This window comes from Conger conger, chromosome 9, assembly GCF_963514075.1.
Source record: "Conger conger chromosome 9, fConCon1.1, whole genome shotgun sequence".
NCBI classification, from domain to species: domain Eukaryota; kingdom Metazoa; phylum Chordata; class Actinopteri; order Anguilliformes; family Congridae; genus Conger; species Conger conger.
In genome coordinates, this window is record NC_083768.1 from 32,088,679 (window position 1) to 32,109,774 (window position 21,096).

A 21,096-nucleotide genomic window follows, 5' to 3' on the forward strand; every position below is an offset into this window, starting at 1 on the left:
TGTCATTTACAGAATTGTGCCATATCTATAAAAATGACAAACCTCAACTAATCTGATACATAGAAACCACCTAGAATGTGCTGGGAATTGGTAAACAACCAATAATGTTGTATATAAAAAGAGTAAATTGGCCAGGCATGAATTTGTCCTACAGTTCAGTTTTATTTTCAGCAGCAATTTAACAATTGTTTCTTTTCTAACGTACTGACACATCACATTTTTTGGAAGACACAAGTTAAGACAATGTAATCTGTGGCTACTTACAACAGCAATTCAACAAGGACAGTGTTACAGTACAGTGCTTAGGATGTATTAGCCTATATTCTCACAAATCAGGGGTGGCAAATCAGGAATGTCCACTTAGCCTTTATCCATGTACAATGACACCAGACAAACTCCTGTTACTTACTGCTACAAATATACTAAACAGTTACAGTGATTTTAACTGACAGTCAGTTTACTATGTACAAACTCAGTGTGGAATGTTTCAGCAAACAACCCACATATAAAATAAGTGGCTTAAAAACAATTTAAAGAGGGAAATGCTTTTTTGCTGAGCTTTCACTAGAGGGATGTTTTTCCTGTAGTTGCCATGCTGTAGCCCTCATGCCTTTCCACAACACTTATGTTGCCATAAAGTACTTCATATTATTATTATCACATCATGGCTAAATATACCAACTTGTGCAAATTACTCGCAAGATCTAGTGGGATGCATCATATCTAGGATTGGGTGGTCCTTGTCAACAGAATCGAACACCAGTTGGAGTTCCTATTTTAGAGGGTGAGGCTAAAAAAAAGAAACATTTTAGGACCTGTTAAAAGTCTCATTGCACTGCTCCCTAGATCAGGGTTTTGTGTGATTGACTAACATCAGCCTGTCTGTATGTGCTTCCCACCAGGTGGACAGCAATCCTGAGGTAGACAAACAGAGTTTGCCCACACAAGGTTAAAGGGACTCTTCAAACTCCCCTGATAATACTATGAATAAATAACTCCCATATATTACACATATGTATAGACTATTTTCTCCAAAATAATTTGTGACTGATCAAATAAATAACAATACAATAATGCCTAATACTGTACAGATAGCGGGACATATACTGTTTTCTATGGGAAAGGAACTAAGGAGCCCTAACTGGGAGGGGACGTATCTAGCTCTGTCCCTTACAGGAAGGGTACTGTGCGACTGACATTTTGGGAATTCTGTTCCGTGGTTAACACAGACCCCCCTCATAGTCGTCATCGTCTTCAGTGGCTTTTGCACCTCCAGCACCCCCTTGAGGAGCGGTGGGGGATTTCTTCTTCTTTCCGCCTCCAGGGACTCTGAGACTGATAGCCAGCTTGGCATACTGTGAGAACAAGATGATGGGTCGTTAATGCATGGTACCCAAACCCAGACCTCATAGCCCACCCAATAATGCATAGTGCTCAGCCAACCCAACCCCCTTCCAGAACCCACTATTGACTGAGAATTACTCAATATTTAAATGGTATAATTGTGAATATTTCTGATAGTGGCCCATTAGAATACACTTTTCTGAAACACTCACATCATTGTCCATGTACTTCAGTAAAGGGGAGTTACAGACGCGATAAGCTTGGTCCTCATCTTGTTGATCGTAACCCTGCAATAACTGCTCCATAGCTATACAGTCCTCACTCCCACTGAACCCTGGGATGCTGGATGAATGAAAAAAAAAACAGAAAACAATGTCATTCATTTCTTACAACTAATGAAATATTTGTAAAAATGAGAATTAAAAAAAACACATGTTTTATTTTGATTTCATTTAATTTTATAATAGTAGAGGTGACTTTTGAACAACATACCTGTAGCTCTCTCTGACACACTTATCTGCAGCAACAAAGTCACTTCTGTGAAGATGGACCAGCACCTGTGCAATTGTTTTCTAAAACAAACAAAATGGAGTCATGTTGACAGCCTTCTCAATCTGAGTGAACAATTCTATTGTAGCAGCTGTAAACTCAATTTAAAGGAACATTTTCCAGTGAGTTTTCAGTGACTTCATATGCCAGAAAAGAGTGTAATGGCCAACCAGTTTCTCACCACCTCATCTAATCTAACTGAACAAATGTAATTACTGTATGCATTTTACATTCTGAAATCTGACAGAAATAATGATAAAACATTTCCCCGCATTTGTAATTGGCACATACCTTGAAGCATGTTGGGTAGTTCTCCATCTCTTTGTACATATTCTTCTCCTTCTGAATGGAAACAGCAGCCTCATCGAGTCTGAAGGAAACAAGTCACGGTTACCGGGGAGAGCAGGTAATGTGTGGGCTGGGGGGTGGTGAAGGAGGTATGTTTTTTTAAATGGGAGGAAACTTGAAAATGTTGGATATACCTGCGTAGTCTGACCAGAAGTCTTGAGGCTTTCCCCAAGAGCTCAGCAGCCTGTCGCAGACGGTCCTCATTCTGCACACACACACACACACACACACAAGATCAATACTCAGGCTGCCAAATGCCTTTGATTATCATCGGTAACACAGCAGCTACATGTTATACAAACACAAAAACAAGGCTCTGCTCATTCAGCTGCAACAAATTATTCTAGAGCAGACCTGGGCATTTTACTGCCCGCGGGCCGCATGCGGCCCTTTGGTTGACTCTGACCGGCCCGCGTAAGGTTCATAAGAAATTACAAAATAAACTTATTTTCTTATTTTACCTCATGCGTGGATTGAATGTGCATTTCTTTTATTTTGAAGTTGTTGTTTTTTTTACATCGCGCATACGTACGTAAGGTACGTAAGTGATACGTGTTACTGAATTGGTGTTGTCGCAAGCAGGTTACAGGTGCCAAAACGACTTTCACCCCCAAAATGTCAACTAAAAAAAGAAAGGTAGATGCTGAATGCAGGGTTTTCAAGAAGACATGGACTGCTAAGTATTTATTTACTGAAGTCAGAGGTAAAGCGGTGTGTTTGGTTTGCGGAGACCAGAGTGCCGTGTTCAAGGATTACAATTTGAGTCGACATTACGAGACGAAACATTCGGAGAAATATAAAAACTTGAATGATGCTGAAATGGCGCGGATATCGGAAGATTTGGTAGCTAAGCTACAAAAGCAACAAGGGTTTTTTTCCAAGCTTCACACATCCAGGGATGCAGCAACCAGGACCAGCTTTGTAATATCCCACAAAATCGCTAAAAACAGTAAGCCATTCTCAGATGGAGAGTTTGTAAAAGAGTGCTTGGTGGACTCTGCAGCACTAATATGTCCTGAAAAAAAGAAGCATTTGAGTAAGTCCCGCTGTCCAAGCGCACCGTGACGAGAAGGATCGAGGACATTGCGGGAAATTTGGAGCTTCAGCTGCAACGTGAAGTGGCAAATTTTGACTTTTTCTCCTTGGCTTTGGACGAGAGCTGTGATGTCCGTGACACAGCCCAGTTACTTGTATTTGTCCGTGGGATAACGGACTTCAAGATTACGGAGGAGCTGGCAGCAATGCGCTCAATGAAAGGGACAACGACAGGGAGCGATCTGTTCACGGAGGTAAATGCATGCCTGGACACACAGGGACTGAAATGGGACAGACTGACGGGTGTCACAACGGACGGTTATCCAAATCTAACAGGGAAAAATGTCGGGCTGTTGAAACGTATGCAAGATAAAGTGACTGAAATCAACGCAGATCAGAAAGTGGTATTTTTGCATTGTATTTTTCATCAGCATGTGTTGTGCAAGTCAGTGCTTAAAATTCACGATGTGATTGATGTTGTAACTAAAATAGTAAACTTCATCAGAGCACGAGCATTGAATCACAGGCAGTTTGTTGCACTTTTAGAGGAACACGAGACTGAATATAGTGACATCAGCTATCACACAGCTGTCCGATGGCTCAGCCTGGGCAAAGTGCTAAAAAGAGTCTGGGATCTGAAAGCAGAGATCCAAGAGTTTTGTGAGAAGAAAGGCAAAGACATCCCAGAGCTCTCAGATGAGAAGGGGATGGCAGATTTTGCATTTGCTGTTGATGTGACTGCACTGATGACTGCACTGAACACCAAACTGTAAGGCAAGGGCCTTTTTGTCCATGAAATGCACAACCTGGTGAAGGCTTTCATGACGAAGTTACAGTTTCTTTCAAGGCAACTGGAGAGCAAAAATTTCACTCAGACATGCAAACACTGAAAGAAGTCACACCATCAGATGATAATCTCCGCAGGTACTCATCTATGTTAAGAGCACTGCATGGTGAGTTTTCAAGGCGATTTGAAGATCTCAGAACAATGTAGAGTGAAATGCACTTGATTTCCTCTCCATTTACCTGCAACGTGGATGATGCACCTAGTGATGTCCAGCTGGAACTCATTGACCTGCAGTCTGATGCAGTACTGGCAGAGCACTTCAAGTCACGACCACTGCTGAAATTCTACTCTTCTCTTAAGCAAGAGAAGTTTCCAAACATGAGGAGACATGCTCAGAAGATGTTTGTTCTCTTTGGCTCTACCTACATATGTGAACAAACATTCTCAGTGATGAAGTTTAACAAGTCCAGGTACAGATCCTCTCTCACTGATGATCATCTGTCAGCTGTGCTTCGCATCTCCACCTCAGACATTCAACCTGACTTTGATGCACTTGTTAAAGACCAACAGAGACTAGATTTCTCTCACTGAACAAGAAAAAAGAACTGAAAAACACAGAATGAGTGATGACTGTGAATGTGATTAAACTACAAATGTAGGCATCATTATTTTATAATATGATGTATCTTACTGAATGTGGCTGAAAATGGTCACTAATATAATGAATCAAAAACTGTACAAATGTTTACATTTCGTTAACCATTGTTTTGGGAAATTTTTTTGAGTAAATGTCATTTTTTCGAAGACAACCTCTCTTTTTCATTGCTCAATTATAACATATACTCTTACCAGTCTTACCAACTTATCAAAACAATGCTATTTACTGCTTTCTATATAGAAACAAAATTAATATTATGCAGACTTTAGTTCAGCCTTTCGGTCCGGCCCTCCATAATATTTTCTTGTTCTCATGTGGCCCCATGTAAAAAATAATTGCCCACCCCTGTTCTAGAGGGATTGCCATACAAGCAGGTTAGTAACGGTAATTATGAACCGTCATCAATTTTCATGTAAATGCAACAGCCAACTCACCTCAAACACAGAAGCTGCCTTCTGGTAGAGATCCACAGCTTTTGCAACATCCATTGGTTCTACGAGCCTGAGACAATAAGGCATCAATTGTAAAGCGCTTTGGATAAAAGCACTGTATAAATGCAGTCCATTTACCAGCTCACTGTATACACTCAGTGAGCACTTTATTAGGTATTTATTAGACGTATTGGTCTTCTGCTGCTGTAGCCTATCCACTTAAGAGGTTTGATGTGTGTTCAGAGATGCTTTTCTGCATACCACGGTTGTAATGTGTGCTTATTTGCGTTACTGTCACCTTCCTGTCAGCCATTCTCTGACCCCTCTCATTAACAACACGTTTTTACATGCAGGTCTGCTGCTCACTGGATGTTTTTTGTCCCAGGAGATCAGCTGTTTCTGAGATACTCAAACCAGCCTGTCTGGCACCAACAATCATTCCACGGTCAAAGTCACTTAGATCACATTTCTTCTTTGAAAACAGCTGAAGCTCTTGAACATGTCTGCATGCTTGTATGCATTTAGTTTCTGCCACATGATTGGCTGATACAATATTTGCATTAACAAGCTAGTGTACAGGTCTACCTAATAAAGAGGTCACTGAGTGTAGCAATGTAATGTTATGCATAGTTAATTATAATTATATGTTAAAACTTCACGCCACCGGTGCTCTTTATTAAACCATGTAGGGAAGGATGCAGACATATTATAGACATACTTCCCAGCCCGGTCCAGTGCCATTGCTGCGGTGTCTGGGGTTCCATTCTCCACATACATCATACTGGCTTTCTCAATGTACTGCACAGCTTCTGGCATGCGCTTCATATCCTGCAGAGAACCCACAGAGTCTCACCATCACTGCTGCAGGGAACCCACAAGGAAGGGTCACCAGTACCATCACACACTGCTGCCTGCCATAACTTCTGCTCATTTGACTGGTGAATGTTAGACACCACATTCAGATCACCTTTGGAAGGCTTCTAATCATACACAATTCCCCCAGGAGCTCAATACTATTGGCTAAGAGGATGACTGGTGGAATGTCTGATGAGATAAACATTACTTTCTCCATACACAGCCAGTGTAATTCTCATTTTAAAATGTTTATTCCATCCTACCCACTTACTGCAGCTTTCCCGCTGTCAATGGGACTCTTAATGAAAGTACATTTACAGATGCATTATTGATGAAGTCATCCCAGATATCAACATTGAACATCAACAAAAAATCTCACCTTCATCATCATACCGGCTTGTTCAAGTGCCCTGCAAGAGAGCACAATATGCTTAAATCTTGCAACAAATGGCATTAAATATTTATGTTCTGTGACCAATGTGTAAAGAGTTGATACTTACTTAGCAGCATGGAATAAACTGTAAAGAACAGTTAAGTACATAACAAATGCATAAATGTTTCAATTTCTAAGTGAAATAACCTTGCGGATGGAATAAATAACACACAAATAGTAATAATTAAGATTCAGTGAAGTGTAGTAGTGTAGTTACCAGGACTATTTGCACTGAAAAAAATAAACCAGTGTGGAACCGTGCTTTACATGTTTTTAGATACAAATCGGACACCTGATCTGCCTCAGATTTTGGTGATTATTGTGTAAATTACAATAAAACAAGTCCTCAAACAGAAATTGCCACGGCTGCAGGGGCATCCTGCGTTTTGCCACATAAATCTAGTGAACCTGGTTGGTTGTGCCGGGCTACATGTGTGTGATTAGGTGCACTGAGCGCCGAAGGATACGCTTTATTTTCCGTGTGGTATTCGGCTTCCTTCAGGTAGGCATCCTTAGCCTGTTCAAACTGTTTGGCGTTTTTGAAAGCCACGGCTTGAAGGAGATACAAAAGCAGCAGACAAAGCAGCAGACAAACCTGGTTAAACATGCTACTCCTAATTATATTTTAACTGGGCTGGCACCTGTTTCCGTAAAGGCTATAAACAGAAACTTTACAGTAAGGACTGTTGGAAATAAAAATTACAAATAGGTAAGTTGCATGAGAAAGGATGGACCCCTTGTGACTACATGAGGGCACTGCACGCAGAGGTGGTTTGAAACCCTCATGCCCTGATTGTTTTTGTCAGTTAATTAATGGCACATGGACACTTCTGTACATGAAGACTAATGAAATATTTCACAAAATGTGTAAATATGAATCCATCCTTACCTGCTTTTGCGTATTCTGATGCAGCGCTGTCATAGTCAGGCTTCCACTTTGTTAAACTTGTTTTTAAACTAAAAGGCAAAACGTTACAATAAAACAATGTCAGATAATATATTCACGTAGGCATATATACGTAACCCTGGACCATGTTAGTAAGCTATACAAACATGAATTTTGCCGTTTTATATTAGTCGTAATATCCGTGATTAATAAACGACGAGGTATTTATTTCGTTGTGCTGGCATACTTAAAATAATATTTGGCGAGAGTAATGAAATGGGGACACGCAGTTATAACGCCATATTCCGAATTTAAAGAGCTGAGGTCTCTGTCCCAAACCTGTTACATTTGGAAAATAACGTGGATGTTGCACGTGCGGCATTCCAACTGTCACTCAGTACTGCTAGTATAACCTAAAGCAGATCTGACACCTTGCTGATCATGATTACTGAGCTGAGGAAGCACATTATCTAGCAATCGTGGCTATCTAACGCTATCAATCTAGGCTACATAGCAAGCTAGCCCAATTGATAAAATAGAGCATGACCATCAAGACAGGCCGTTTGATACCATTAATGTTGCTGGGTTACTCAAACGCAAACTTACATTTTTCCTCGGCGTACCGTGAGAAGCTATCGTGCTTTCCAACTAGAAAATTGCCGTTAGCTAAATTACCACATACATGTATTGGGTCAAAAACATTCCCGTTTATGTAGCTAGCCACTAAATATCTATTTAGCAATACAGCAATGAGTTAAAACTAATTAACTAGGCTAGCTAAATATATTTGACCTATCATAGGCAGTTATTTACATTAGCAGTCTGAATGACTGATGTCCATGCTAGTATTTGTAAAGCTAACGCTTAGTTAGCATTGGCTCCCTATCCGCTGCAGTCCACCCAGAGCCAGCTAACCTTGGGAAATAGCTAGCTGGCTAACTTGGATAGCGATGCTAGAGCTAGCCAATGTTTCAAATGCATCACAATATCGGACGGTCATTTTTACGTTATGCTTACCATTTTTCAGCTTTAGCGATATGCTCATGAGCTTCATTTATTTTCTGAGCGGCCATGGCCCGGGGCAGATTTAATAGTGTAAATGGAAAAAATATATTTTTAATAAAACTGAAATTCCATAGGATTATCCTGTTTGGAATCCTGCGCTCGTCCTTCGTTACGGAAGCCTTAGAGGGTCACTGCAGTGCGCATGTTTACGCTTCTCTGGTTTGCGTTCTTCAGACAAGAGAAGAAACTGAAGTCAATTGGAATGAACCAGTTGTATATTCAGTTTCCTAATGGAATACTCATTGCAATTCTGTCGTAATTGTCATGTATAATTGTAAATTATGTTAAATTACTTCAAATACTGTAGCTGCGGAAAGTCCATGGGTCAGAAAGTAAAAGTCCTGCCAGGTGTTTCTTCCACCCATTAATTTAACTAGCTGATTTAACTAATTAGTTCTACCTCCTGGCAGATGAATTGAGCAAATTCAGACGATTGGAACAAAATACTGGAAAGGAGTTATTACTTTCTGAACACCTCTGTAGTTAGATCACTGATATGCAAGTATTTGAATCAGAGGGCAGGGGTACAACTTGAACCTCTGAATGAATAGTCTATAGTTGGGTAATGTATTGAGGCCCACATGCCTTTCCGCGTATGAACAGAAGCAATGTGAACCGTTATAAAGACAAAGAAAAATTGCAATGCAGGTATGCATGGTTAGCCTGACATTTTGAACTGATTCCATTAAAAATCCGAGGTCTTAATATAGGGAATGCTGAGCAGCACTTGATGGAAGCTGAGGCATGTTAGATCATATGACACATCATTAATTTTCTACATTTCTAAAATGGTGTCAACATTTTATAACAAGTTGTTGTGTTCTTGTTTTTCAAAATCATTCCAAGATTACACCAGGGTACCGCAATAGCGCTACTGGGGAGCGCAGACAATGATCAGTATTACAAATTAAACGTGATACCACTGACTGTGCCTTAAAACCAAGATTGAATTTTTTTTTCCTGAATGGTCTGCTAAGTTCTATCAGCTGTTTGCAGGGAACCGGAAGTGGATCCCAGACATGTTGACGCGCTTTGCCGTTTCCCTTTCCCCATTGTAAGACCAGAGGAGAGGGGAACTTTGGGCAACTCAGAACAACACGCTCAACAAAGTTTGTATAAAGCGTACGAATCATTTTCTGACGCTTGTGAAACGCGTAGCAGGTAACACCAATGTGGAGTAGCTGATGGATTCGAGGTACGAGATCCAGAGGAGGGGCGGTGGGGGTGGGTTTAGCGGGGGCTCCGCTGGTGGGTCCCCGGCTCTGGGGGCTCAGTCGCGCCGGAGGAAGATGCCGCCGCGGCCAGCCGATCACAAGCTTCAGGTGATCATCATTGGCTCCCGTGGCGTGGGCAAGACTAGCATCATGGAACGATTTACAGACGACACTTTCTGCGAAGCGTGCAAGTCGACAGTGGGTAAGAATCACACTCATAGCGCGGCGCCAGCTATGTGATAGCCAGGTGCGTATTTGGGCACAATTTCAGCTCGCTGTCAGCTGCTATACGGGTAGCTGGGTCGCTGTAGTTAGCTAGCCCCATGATGTATTTTACACTGGAGTTACAAACAGTGACACACGGTTGCAGGTTTTCAGCTAAAGATTTAGCAAGTGGATTGATTTAAGAATAATAACTAGTTTTCTATTATTTCCCACAATCAGTTGCTCAGTGTTACATTTAGTGTCTACCAGTGAGGTTAGCTGACGATAGCGTGTTGGCTACTAATTTGCTTGTTTAACCGCTACACTATACCGCTGTAAAATGCCAAGTACATTGCCTGATCGGTTGCCGTGAAAGCAATTCACAAAATATTACCCGTTGAGCGTATTGTACTTCAAATATATAACTAAAATGCAATACATTACAATAGTACATACATTCACAATACATGTGAATCCGTTTGTAATTTTATGAACACCCTGCAAATTCGCAAATTCACAAAAGCTGTCCTGCTCTGGATAATGAGCGATGTGGTCTGTTTAGAAGTTCAGAGCAGGTGTTTATCAGATTTTAATGTTATATATGGACGCGCTTATCTATAGCCCCTGTTTTGAACTGCTGCCATTGCATGTGCAGTTGGTGTTTACTTGTTTTCAAACATAGAGTAGCGTGCTGGTAACCGGAGAGCACCAGGGCCGTCTCGCTGAGTAAACACCTGGACCCAGGGCTGAGGCTGTAGACATTTCCTCTGTGAAGAACAACATGAGCAGCACTTGTATAAACCGTATGGTTTTACTGCTCTGAGATCCTTCAGATCATCTTCTTACCCTGACTGTATGACTCATTAACATATGGGTGGAATATGTGTGAGATTGTGTGCATCTGTGTCTCTGAGTGTCTCAGTGAGTGAGTGTATGTGTGTGTGTGTGTCTCTTTGTCAGTCTTTCACGTGGGTATGTGGAAGTCTTAAGTTCCTGTGTGTGTGTGTGTGTGTGTGTGTGTGTGAGAGAGAGAGAGAGAGAGAGAGAGAGAGAGAGAGAGAGAGAGAGAGAGAGAGAGAGAGAGAGAGAGTGTGTATGTATGTATGTATGCATGTGTGAATGCCACTGTTAAGGTCCCCCTCACATCCCAGGGTGTATATTTACAATGCATGGTATAAATAGAGCTCATGTCGCTGTCTCTGCGTTCAGCCAAAGAGGTACAGTGGTTGCAGCTGTAGGGCTTTGACAGAATCACAGTTTTGAAGCGCCCACAGCCTCTGGGGTGTTTATTTCTGAAGCAGTACCATGAGCCCGGTACAGGGGCCCCTTCTAGGACACACAATATGGAAAATCCTGCTAGATTTGGCCAGCAGGGAAGTGTGAACCTGAAAGCGAAAAGACAGAATCACAGCACTCCCAAAATAGTCCTGCCACTTCAGACAGCCCAGTGTGGCACAGTCAACTTTTAGCATAGTCATACCAAATGTTAAATGGCTTTAAAAATGCCATCCGCCTATGGGAGATCCAAAAATGTGTTTCTCAAATCACACACCCTGTTCTAGTGTTGCAGTCTACACCTCTTCCTGGTCACTCCTCTCACAAAATGAGTCACAGGGGGCAGAGAAGACCTTGATGGCTGAAATGACAGATTCTGCCCTTATCATTTGTCTTTTTATACGTTACGACTGGAAGAATTCCTAGGGGAGTAAAGGGCTCTTCAGCCAAAATATGATTCAGAGTTTTCACAGCTGGTCTATAAATAGGGTAGGGTGGCATAGCTCCTGTGTTTTAATTTAGAATATAGGCCACCCGGCAGGCCCTGTTGTTCTTCATGCAGGGTGGTATGGCACTCATTTTGCCTGGTGCTGTTGAGTCACATGCTGATCTCGTATCACACCTGCCTTAAACCATGTCCATATCCCATGTATTTATCTATTTACTAATTTTTAAACCATGTCCATGCCCCATGTATCTATTCATTCTTTTTTTAATCTATTTACTTGTCTTTTTTCTTTCTTGTATTTTTATATTCTTGTAGTATGTCTTCTGTTGAATCTTGCTTGTTTCATCCTTATCCTTTATTCGACATTATTATTATTATTATTATTATTATTATTATTATCGGAGTTCATTTTTAAATCAGCTATGCTGTAGTAACATGTCTGTCACCTATAGGAGTAGATATAAAAATTTGAGCTGCGCTGTATTTATTTCAAAGTTTATTTAAAAATCTGTGATGAGCTGTAATAGCTTGTCTGATTGTCAGCTAAACTCACTGAGCACTTTATTAAGAACACTATACTAATACTGGGTAGGGCCTGTCTTTGCTCTCAAAACAGCTTCAATTATTTGTGGCATGGATTCTACAAGATGTTGAAATAGTGCTGTAATAGTGTATCTCTTCCCTGTAGGAGTAGATTTTAAAATCAGAGCTGTGCTATAATATTGTGTCTGTTCCCTGTAGGAGTTGATTTTAAAATCAAAACGTTGGAGCTGAGAGGAAAGAAGATCAGACTGCAGATCTGGTGAGGAGAGGAGCTCCATCCACTCACTGCATTGCCTGTGATGGAGGACTTGCTGACCACACTAACACTGACTACCCTGCTACACGACTGCCTCATCCAGCATCTTCTCCGCATCACCCAAGTTCCCTGTGTGTTAACGACCTGTCTCTGTGCCTTCAGTGCGGAATGTTCCAGCAGTTTCCCTGCATGGAGTGGGTGACTCATTTCTGACGACCACTGTAGAATCCGTGCAAGCGTTAATGGTGGTTATTCAGCTCTGAATTGCAGTGCAGATCCACAAACATGCTCTGTGTCTTTTCTGTAGTAAATTAGTGATTTGTCTCAATAAGGATGATTCTGAGTTTGTTGAATTTGCATGCAGAATAAAGTTTGAATAAAGCCAAAGTCAGTAAGTTTGTCACTGGCAGGTTATCCGCAGGCTCTGGGTTTTGTGTTAGTGCAATGGTACTCGTGAAACACTTAGAATTTCAGAAAAACATTGAATCAACCCTGGGCAGTGATTTACATGTGTATGCCTTGGCTCAGTTAAATAGGCTGATTTCCCTTTCGGTAAAATGTGATGTATCCACAGCATTTTTCTTTCAGGCATTAGTTGAGTTTGCATGTTGAAAGATAATTGTGCAAATAATTACTGATATGGTTTCAAGGATCACCTGTAGACACCTTTACGACAGTATAATGATGTGTACCAAATGCAAAAGCCAATTATTGAGACTTTGACACAAAGCTTGCCTTACAGTTGATGTGTTCTTCTGAGACTGGCTGGTAAATTCAGCATGCGGTGTGAGCGAATGACTGTGCTGGACTACGTTTTACTCGCATTCCACGGTGTGTTCACCTCACTAATCTCTCACCCACCCTTCCTCCCCAAAGTCAATGTGTGTTTTCCCTGATCCAATGTCCTAGCTTCCCAACATCACTCTACACTGTGCTAAGCTAAAATGCGATTAGCTTAGCTGAAATCTGCTGGATGTGTGCTTGTGTACAGGGACACAGCAGGGCAGGAGCGTTTTAACAGCATCACCTCAGCCTACTACCGCGGTGCTAAAGGCATTGTCCTGGTCTATGACATCACCAAGCAGGAGACGTTTGAAGACCTCCCCAAATGGATGAAAATGATTGACAAGGTAGCGTTCTGGAACAATGAAAGGATATGACCTCATGAAATGATTATTCAATAATCATCTCAGTATTCAATTCAGTATTTGAAATTATATTTGTTTTATTAAACTCAGTATTTGTAATGCTTCATTTAAATGTTTAAACTTATAAATACTTCATTTAAAGCCAAAAAAGCAGTTGGCAAATACAGATTATTGCATCTTGGTGGCTAACAATATTTAGCTTGTTGGCCAACATTACTGATTTCTGTCCTGTAGGAATGCTTGTGAGGTGGAAGTGGGAAAGTGTTTTTTTTTTTTTTGGAAACCTTTTGGTTCCTCTAAGGACCCAGTGAATCTGCTCTTCTGTAGTATGCTTCAGAGGAAGCCGAACTGCTGCTGGTTGGAAACAAGCTGGACTGCGAAGCTGACCGTGTAATAACTCGACACCAAGGCGAAAGGGTGAGCTGGAGAGATCCTGACAAATTCCACAGGGAGCAGCGACTTCACAGCTTCAGTGGGAACAAAATCGCCAACCCGAAATTACACTGTGGAAGGACTTGGTATCCCACACACTTGGTTCTTGTAGCTGCATTTTTATCTTCCCTCCACTGGGTGATGCTCGTGTCACCTTTCTGATCGACTAATAATATACAGTAACTTATTGACAATACCCCAACACTTCATATGCCCTTGTACCTTGACTACTTGGCATGGAAACTGCACCAGTATGCACTCAAGCAGTCTGTTTCTCAGAAATACAGTATTTGACCGTGGTCATTGTCAGGTTTTTCTGCATCCTTCCGCAAGGGTTTTTTGCTCATTATATATACCACTCCCAGCAGAATCTTTTTAGGATGGTGGTTTGTAGAGGTTAATGCCAGCCATTTTCATGTTCATGATTTCCATGTCTCTATGTCCTTCATAGTTTGCCGGACAGATATCAGGGATGCGCTTCTGTGAAGCGAGTGCTAAGGACAACTTCAATGTCGACGATATCTTTTTGAAATTGGTGAACGACATTCTGAATAAGGTCAGTTCAGCACATGAGTCAGTTCTGCTGTCACTAGGCAATTCTGCTGTAACTTGATGGTTTCTTGAGTAAAAGGAGCAGCCTTGTACGTATAGCGCTGATAATGTTCTCTGTACTGCCACTCTGTGTGTGCAGCTGCCCCTGGAGGACTCCACCAGCGAGCTGTCAAACAGCATCCTGAGCCTGCAGCCTGAGCCGGAGGTGCCCCCAGACCTGCCCCCACCCCGCCCCCGCTGCTGCTGAGAGGGGGCAGAGCAGAGCTAGTCTAGAGCTACAGGGACCCTTTTTGCCCTCTGCTTTCGGGCCTAAAACTTCGGCACTTCTTCCCCTTGATAACCCCCCCCCCCCCCCCCCCGGAACTACCTCACGTTCAGTGTGGCGGGGACAACTGGGTCTCAATCATGCCTTCCTGCAGCGATGCGTAGGAGTAGCAGGAGCTGATTAGGGTGTGGTAACTTCCTGTTCTTTACTTATCCCCATGAAAAAACAGGGAAGTGTTTATCCTCTTCACAGCCACTGTAGTTCCTGGATCATGTGACAGATGAGGGGTGTGTGAAACATGCCCTGGAAGGTGTGTGTGTCCTAGAATTGATGGGAATCATCATATAATTGAATTACTATTATTCTCAGTAATGTCAAATGATGAACACATTCAATCTCATTCATGGGCTCAGACTATGCTCATCCGTATGTCTTCCGGTAAGTTCCGCAGACCTGCTTCCCCCACATTTGTAAACTAGAGTACTTGCTGTGTAAAATACTCACCCTTTCTGCATAGAGCTTTTTGAAAAATAAGGGACTAAGAGAATTCTCTGTAATGTGTTGAGCCTTACAAGGATCGTTTCATGGTAGTTTTTTTAGTTTACCGTTTGCCTTATAGCAGTATTACTGAGTCAACTGGCACAAAGGATTTGTTTTATGCTTGTTTTGAGCTTTTGAGATTTGTTTTTGTAATGTTTTTGCACTACAGTCCTTTGGAAGGTTTTGAAAAGGTTAGAGTATCGGCTGCTGGAAGAAATAGCATAATTAGAGCAGAAAATCGTCAGCATTAAAAACCGGAAATCAAGTTTGTGTTCAACACATCCAGTATGGGTCTGTTTGATTACACAATAATTCTTTTTTCTGGGCTTCAAAATGTGTATTGAATTCTGAACTTCCTGAATATTCACAGGGCTGCCCTTCTCAAATACACTGAGCAGTAAAGATGTTCATCACTGTGTTCCCTGCCTGAAAGGGACAGTTTTCATATGTACAGTACAGGTTTGTGTCCAGAGGGCAGAAATGTGAAATTACTGCTGTCAGACTGCACTTTGTCTTCTGCCCTTCATTTAAACGGCTTGATTGTTTGTTTCTTATCTTTTGTCCAAGGTTTAAATGTCACTTCCAACTGAACTTTTGTGGGCGCTCTGCATTCCTGCATTGTCTGAATAAGAGGTTATGAGGAGGGAGAGGGTGTTGGTGGGGTGTGGTGGTTGACAGAGCGGAGCAGTGTTTGTTAGAGTTGAAAATACCCAGTGTTGATGAAATGCCTCTTTACTCCAGAGAAATATGGATCTTTGATTCCAGTTCATCGGCCATGTTTGTAGCGCCCTCTCTTGTGTAACGGATTCCAGACCAGATATCAGAGACCCAATTCAGGAATTGTGTACCTTTTTGGAAAACAGATTATTTTAAAAATACAGAAACTGGAGACCTAGAATGGGCACGGTGTGGGCAAATGGGTAATTAGGAATTGGGTAGATAATGTTTATTGATGACAACACTGTTTTGGCACAGCTTTTGGTTTTTATTATGTTTATTGATGATAGAGCACTGTTTTGGTGCAGCTGTTGATTTTATTATGGTGTATTAAGGACCCTGGATGTGCCCTAATACAGATAGTTAATCATCAGTTAAGAAACTGGTACCAGGAAACATGCTGTGGTAATTATGACCTAATTGCATTTGTACACTTGAGCAGCAGGTAGTTAATTGTTTCAAGTGCATCTCATCAGTAATTATGGCCTTGATAACCTAAAGGCTTTATTATATTTCAGACTTGCCAGGCTCCAGTCCTGTGTGCATTTATTTTCTTCAGCTCTGTGAATATGGAGCAAGTGAGTCTGAAAGTGTAGTCACTGTTTCCAATTATGAGCCCCCAGTATTTTAAAGGATAGTATTTTGATCAGCCTGTTTACAATCTGCTTATGAAGATTATACAGACTTATGACTGAAACGAACACTGATGCAAGTTTCCATCTGGCACAAGTCATTTGTTTTCCCCTCATTTAAAACAAAACAATATTATAGTGCATTGCAACATTTTGTCATTTATTTTTCCAACTGTGCATTGTTCGAGTTACTAAACAAGTTTCATGCATTTTAGTAAGCTGGCATGTTTTGAGCAATTCTTTGTGATATTTATAACTTGTGGCATTCTGAAACTAATGAAGTGCAAATAAAGTTTTCTATTTATTACCCAGATACTGCAATGTTGCATTTTAATGTCCTTCTTTGTTCATTACAATTCATTGTATCCATGTGCAAGAATATGACCTCAGAGGCGCACACATTAACCTTTTTATTTTTATTTTTACATAAAAGACAACAATGATAATAAATATTAGTACAAACATTGATTAATAATAAATTATTACATTCCCACCAGGTGTCACTATTTGACCATATTAGATGGATACATTGTCGTCTGCTTGGTGGTGTCTAATCTAATTTAGTCTAGATTTAGTCTAGTTTAGTGTAGATTTGGTCTTTCTTTTAAGAGAAATTAGAAATTAAATTGTCATACTGAAATACATTAGGCTTAATGGTAATAGTATGTAACAATACATGCTAATCTACATGTCAGCATTGTAACACAACCTGCAGTGTGAGTATTATACTGAAGAACTGCTCAGAGGGGATGGGTACTGTAGGTCTGTTATTATTAAATTGGTATTTATCAAAGGCCAGTTACTAAATAACTAGTCAAGTCTCAATCTCTAATTTGCGCAAATCAGAAACTCCAAATGCTAGACGGCACAGATCAGCCACAGTACCAGCCGTGTTATGGTGTTGTCCCAACTCACCTCACAAATGAAAGGAACCCTACATTTAATATTTATTGTGTCATGTCATGACACCTGTCAGAGGCCATCGGTAGGTAAGCGATATGCTGAAGATAGACGTACGTACTGTTAATTAATTATTAATTTATTTTATTTGTCTGGTATCCATCGTAAATACATTTGTACAAATGTCCATGTGTTGCTTGTATTTATAATGGCCGCTTTACCTACATTTTTACAATAACTACGTTTTTGTGGAATCTTGGAACTTGTGTAATTGAAGTTGCGATATTGTGTCTGATTGTCCTTTTAAATACTATTCAACTTGTTTTAATGCGGGAAGCAGACTGTTCATTGTTGCCACTATTGTGGCCCCAGACGAGGTGCGAGAGCATTTGAAAGGAGTATGCGCATGCGCTTATGGGAATCCACGGTCGTCAGAAGCAGAGACCGCAGCGTTAGCAGAATTTATGTCAGATCGAAACAGAAGGGGTATATACTGGAAGTGATTAAGCGGGGTGGGGGAAGAGGGTTACTGAACGGAGGAGATGGGGGGATTGTATCTTGAAAGAAGCCGACAAAAGGAACATACAACTGTACGGCGATGATGTGATTTACACCATATTGTTCCTCAATTTCATTCATTGCAGCGGCATTTCCTTCAAGGAGAGCACGAGGTAGTCGGAACAGGGGGTTGGGGTATTGACCTGGTCCACCGCTGAGATGTGAGACGGCAGCTACAAACAGGTGTACACCAATCCGGAGTGATGAAAAGAACAACTGAAACGCAAGACTGTATTGGGATCTATCTGGGTTATTCGCCTGGACTGAGGATTGTCTATTTCTTCCTTCACCCTCCTCTGCCCGGTGTGTGTAGATAATGGAGAGTTCGCATGGCTCCACCAGCGAAACCAAGCAAAGCCACCAGTTGGAAAAGAAACGGCTGAACAGGGCGCCTTCACCCGCGAGACCTTTCCTTAAGGATATTCACTCCAGGTCTTCCAAACCGCTGGCAATCACTCCTAAATCCCCCAAACTCACAAGCAAGCAGCAGCCTTCCGCGGGGCTCTTGGCCACCCAAAGCCGCCTCTCCAGACGCACCGCTCCTGCAGCAAAAGACAAGGCAGTTCCGTTAAAAAGTAGCACTAAGTCTACGGTAACTAAAAAGGGAGTAAAGCCCACCCAACATGGGAATTCAGAACAGAAAGTGATCAGCAAGCAGGGCGATTCTAGCCAACATATTACTAAAGGTAAAAAGGGTAAAATCTCCCATCTCGTTCATGGTTCATTCGGCCATGGCTCCCCAATCCGTGTTCCAACGGGAGGCAGCCTCGGAAGGGTCAGTCACACTGACAGCAGTTCGGATTTATCAGACTGCCCCTCTGAGCCTCTGTCCGACGAGCAAAGGCTCGCTCAGGCGGCAAGCAGTGATGCCGAATCCGGCACCGGCTCTGGGTCCAGCGATCGAGACCAGCTGGCGGATAATCCAATGCAGGGAGCCTCATCTTCAGAGACGCAGGAAGGTGCTCATGTCTCGCCGCGTACAGGGGAACAGTGCGCGGCATCATCAGGTTTGGCGAAGGAGCGATCAACCCACGGGGTACTTTTGCAAAAAAAGTGCACGGTGGAATTGACGGATAGATTAAAGCTCGGTCTGAAACCAGAAAACCAAAAAGCACAATTACAATACACACCGGAAGACAGCAAGGAGTTAATTGAAGAGGATTTGCTAAGGGAAATTGAAGATCTCCGTTCGGAAAATGACTATCTCAAGGTAACACATGACTAACACAGCTAGCCGCCTACTGTGTTTTAAAAGGATAGTCCATTATTACTGTATAATGTACGTAGCTATAGTTTTCCCCATCGCATCGGGAAAATACAACCTATAGTAGGGGGCACGGTCATAGTGTGATAGTGAACAGACACAATCGCTCATAGCCTACATTTTATCAGTCTTTTGGTTATGAGCTTATTAATCTTCACTTGCTTGCATGTAGCCCATACAGTACATACAGGCTGTGCATGAAATGCTGAAATGTCTCACAACCAATTAATCCCTGTGGGTTTCATGCGAGTGATTTTAAAGACAATTTAAACAAACACATAAAGAAACAAATAGGCCTAAATAAATAAATCAATACTGACAATCTACGTCACTATGCTCGGATGCCCTTCAGGAATACTACTGCAACTGTTTTGTGTCCAATATAGCCTACTTTCAGTGTCTTCACAGACGCAATAATCTGTCAACTCTTCCAGTGCATAGCTACGCCTGTTTAGGTCTCGATAATGGTGCAACGTGGACATGCCTTCTGTCGATTAGTTCAAAGACACGCGACCAGAAATACACTCACAGGTGCAAAGAGAATTGAGATTGCGGCAGTATTCAACTTCATAACACTGAAATGCACGCCATGTGTTTTGAGCCACAGCTTGTTGAAAAGCAAAGCACCACAATATAGGCCTCAACCGTATCAAAACCAACGAATCTCGCACACATTTCAAAACATGTAATCCTAATGCGGCACAGACCAGCGGAAGGATTTATTTGTAGCCACTGTGCACGTGAGTGAAAATCTTGCCTGTAGGTAAGATTTTCCTTGATATAACCGACGCGCTCTAGACTGGGAGGATGAATGTCTGTCATGCCCTCATTATGAATAGCGGATTCACACATCGCTGGTTCGGCAGCTGGCACTGTTCCTCCTGACGGAGGCACAACGGGGTCATTTAGCCCACAAGCAGTGCGCTCTCACACTGGCGACTTCTGTATCGCCGTCGATTGACACCAAACATCAATATGTGCGTTGCTTGTTCATCTTTCTCTTTGTCAGGATGAGACTGTTTTCACTGCTTGCGTCGCCTATGGTAATATGTAGGAACTTTGATACAGAACTGGAACGATGAACATGGCATCCCTGTCATTTGAAATGCGCCCAGATTTCATTGCAGTTTTTTTGGCATTTCCTTTGCATGCAAGTATCTGTCTCTCTGGTTGTGATGACAACGTGAGTTAATTGGCTCTGCTCTCAATCACCCTGTCCCCCAGGAGCTCATAGCCACCCATCACCCTACATGTGATGTGGCCAGGACTCAGATGCAATATGAGGGGGAGTGGAGCTGACAGCTGCCCCCCCAGATGCACACACACTTCCTCTCTCTGGTGGGCCTCTGGGGGGGGGGGGGGGGGGGAATGAGAAGCCCCGAGGTGGCCCTTTCTAGCCAGGTTGTCTTAATTGGGCATTGTTGATGCTGGTACATTTATTGCGGTGGTCCTTCTTAAGGAGCTGGGAAGTGCGCCCCAGTTCCCCTAATTGCCCTATGAATGGCTTCTATTTTGGATGCATGCATGTATTTCAGAAGCCTGAAGTTAAATTACACTGATAATATGTGACTGCTTTGTGGCCACTGATTTGTTGTATGTGGTGCAAAACTTGTCTGTTATAGTCTATTGTAGAAGTAGTAGTATACGTACATCTACAGGTACACAAATCCTGCCCCGGGCTAAGATGTCTAGACATGACAAGCAGGCATGGGCATTAACTGAGTTCTAGGGACCAGCAACTGTTTTGTCTGTACACT

General features: G+C 42.0%; 3 protein-coding genes across 3 annotated transcripts in view; 2 read left to right on the plus strand and 1 right to left on the minus strand.

Moving 5' to 3' along the window:
• Positions 1-142: 142 nt before the first annotated feature.
• LOC133137186 (gamma-soluble NSF attachment protein-like) lies at positions 143-8,510 on the minus strand. Its single transcript, XM_061255284.1, has 12 exons — positions 8,344-8,510; positions 7,330-7,397; positions 6,908-6,992; positions 6,508-6,525; positions 6,387-6,417; positions 5,871-5,980; positions 5,156-5,222; positions 2,376-2,446; positions 2,185-2,263; positions 1,837-1,916; positions 1,557-1,686; positions 143-1,355 (listed from the first exon to the last, which is right to left on the minus strand). The coding sequence occupies exons 1-12, from the start codon at positions 8,397-8,399 to the stop codon at positions 1,221-1,223; spliced, it is 930 nt and encodes a 309-aa protein (XP_061111268.1). The 5' UTR covers positions 8,400-8,510; the 3' UTR covers positions 143-1,220.
• A 1,065-nt stretch (positions 8,511-9,575) lies between these two features.
• LOC133137254 (ras-related protein Rab-12-like) lies at positions 9,576-16,930 on the plus strand. The gene is made up of 6 exons (XM_061255419.1): positions 9,576-9,807; positions 12,274-12,334; positions 13,323-13,461; positions 13,807-13,896; positions 14,363-14,467; positions 14,603-16,930. Exons 1-6 carry the CDS (start codon positions 9,576-9,578, stop codon positions 14,708-14,710), a joined length of 735 nt encoding a protein of 244 aa, XP_061111403.1. The 3' UTR covers positions 14,711-16,930.
• A 1,136-nt stretch (positions 16,931-18,066) lies between these two features.
• Positions 18,067-21,096, plus strand: part of LOC133137632 (microtubule cross-linking factor 1-like) — a 43,176-nt gene continuing 40,146 nt past the window's right edge. Inside the window, exon 1 of the mRNA XM_061255973.1 lies at positions 18,067-19,285. Within this exon, the coding sequence (XP_061111957.1) occupies positions 18,392-19,285 (894 nt within the window). The 5' untranslated portion in view covers positions 18,067-18,391. The remainder of the gene's footprint in view (positions 19,286-21,096) is intronic.

Coding starts and splice junctions, on each gene's coding strand:
- LOC133137186 (XM_061255284.1), bottom strand. CDS start 8,399: ATGGCCGCTCAGAAAATAAATGAAGCTCATGAGCATATCGCTAAAGCT. Junction 6,993..7,329: donor ATCAGAATACGCAAAAGCAG/GTAAGGATGGAT, acceptor ATCTCCTTCAAG/CCGTGGCTTTCAAAAACGCC. Junction 2,264..2,375: donor CTTCTGGTCAGACTACGCAG/GTATATCCAACA, acceptor TGTTTCCTTCAG/ACTCGATGAGGCTGCTGTTT.
- LOC133137254 (XM_061255419.1), top strand. CDS start 9,576: ATGGATTCGAGGTACGAGATCCAGAGGAGGGGCGGTGGGGGTGGGTTT. Junction 12,335..13,322: donor AAGATCAGACTGCAGATCTG/GTGAGGAGAGGA, acceptor GCTTGTGTACAG/GGACACAGCAGGGCAGGAGC. Junction 14,468..14,602: donor TGAACGACATTCTGAATAAG/GTCAGTTCAGCA, acceptor CTGTGTGTGCAG/CTGCCCCTGGAGGACTCCAC.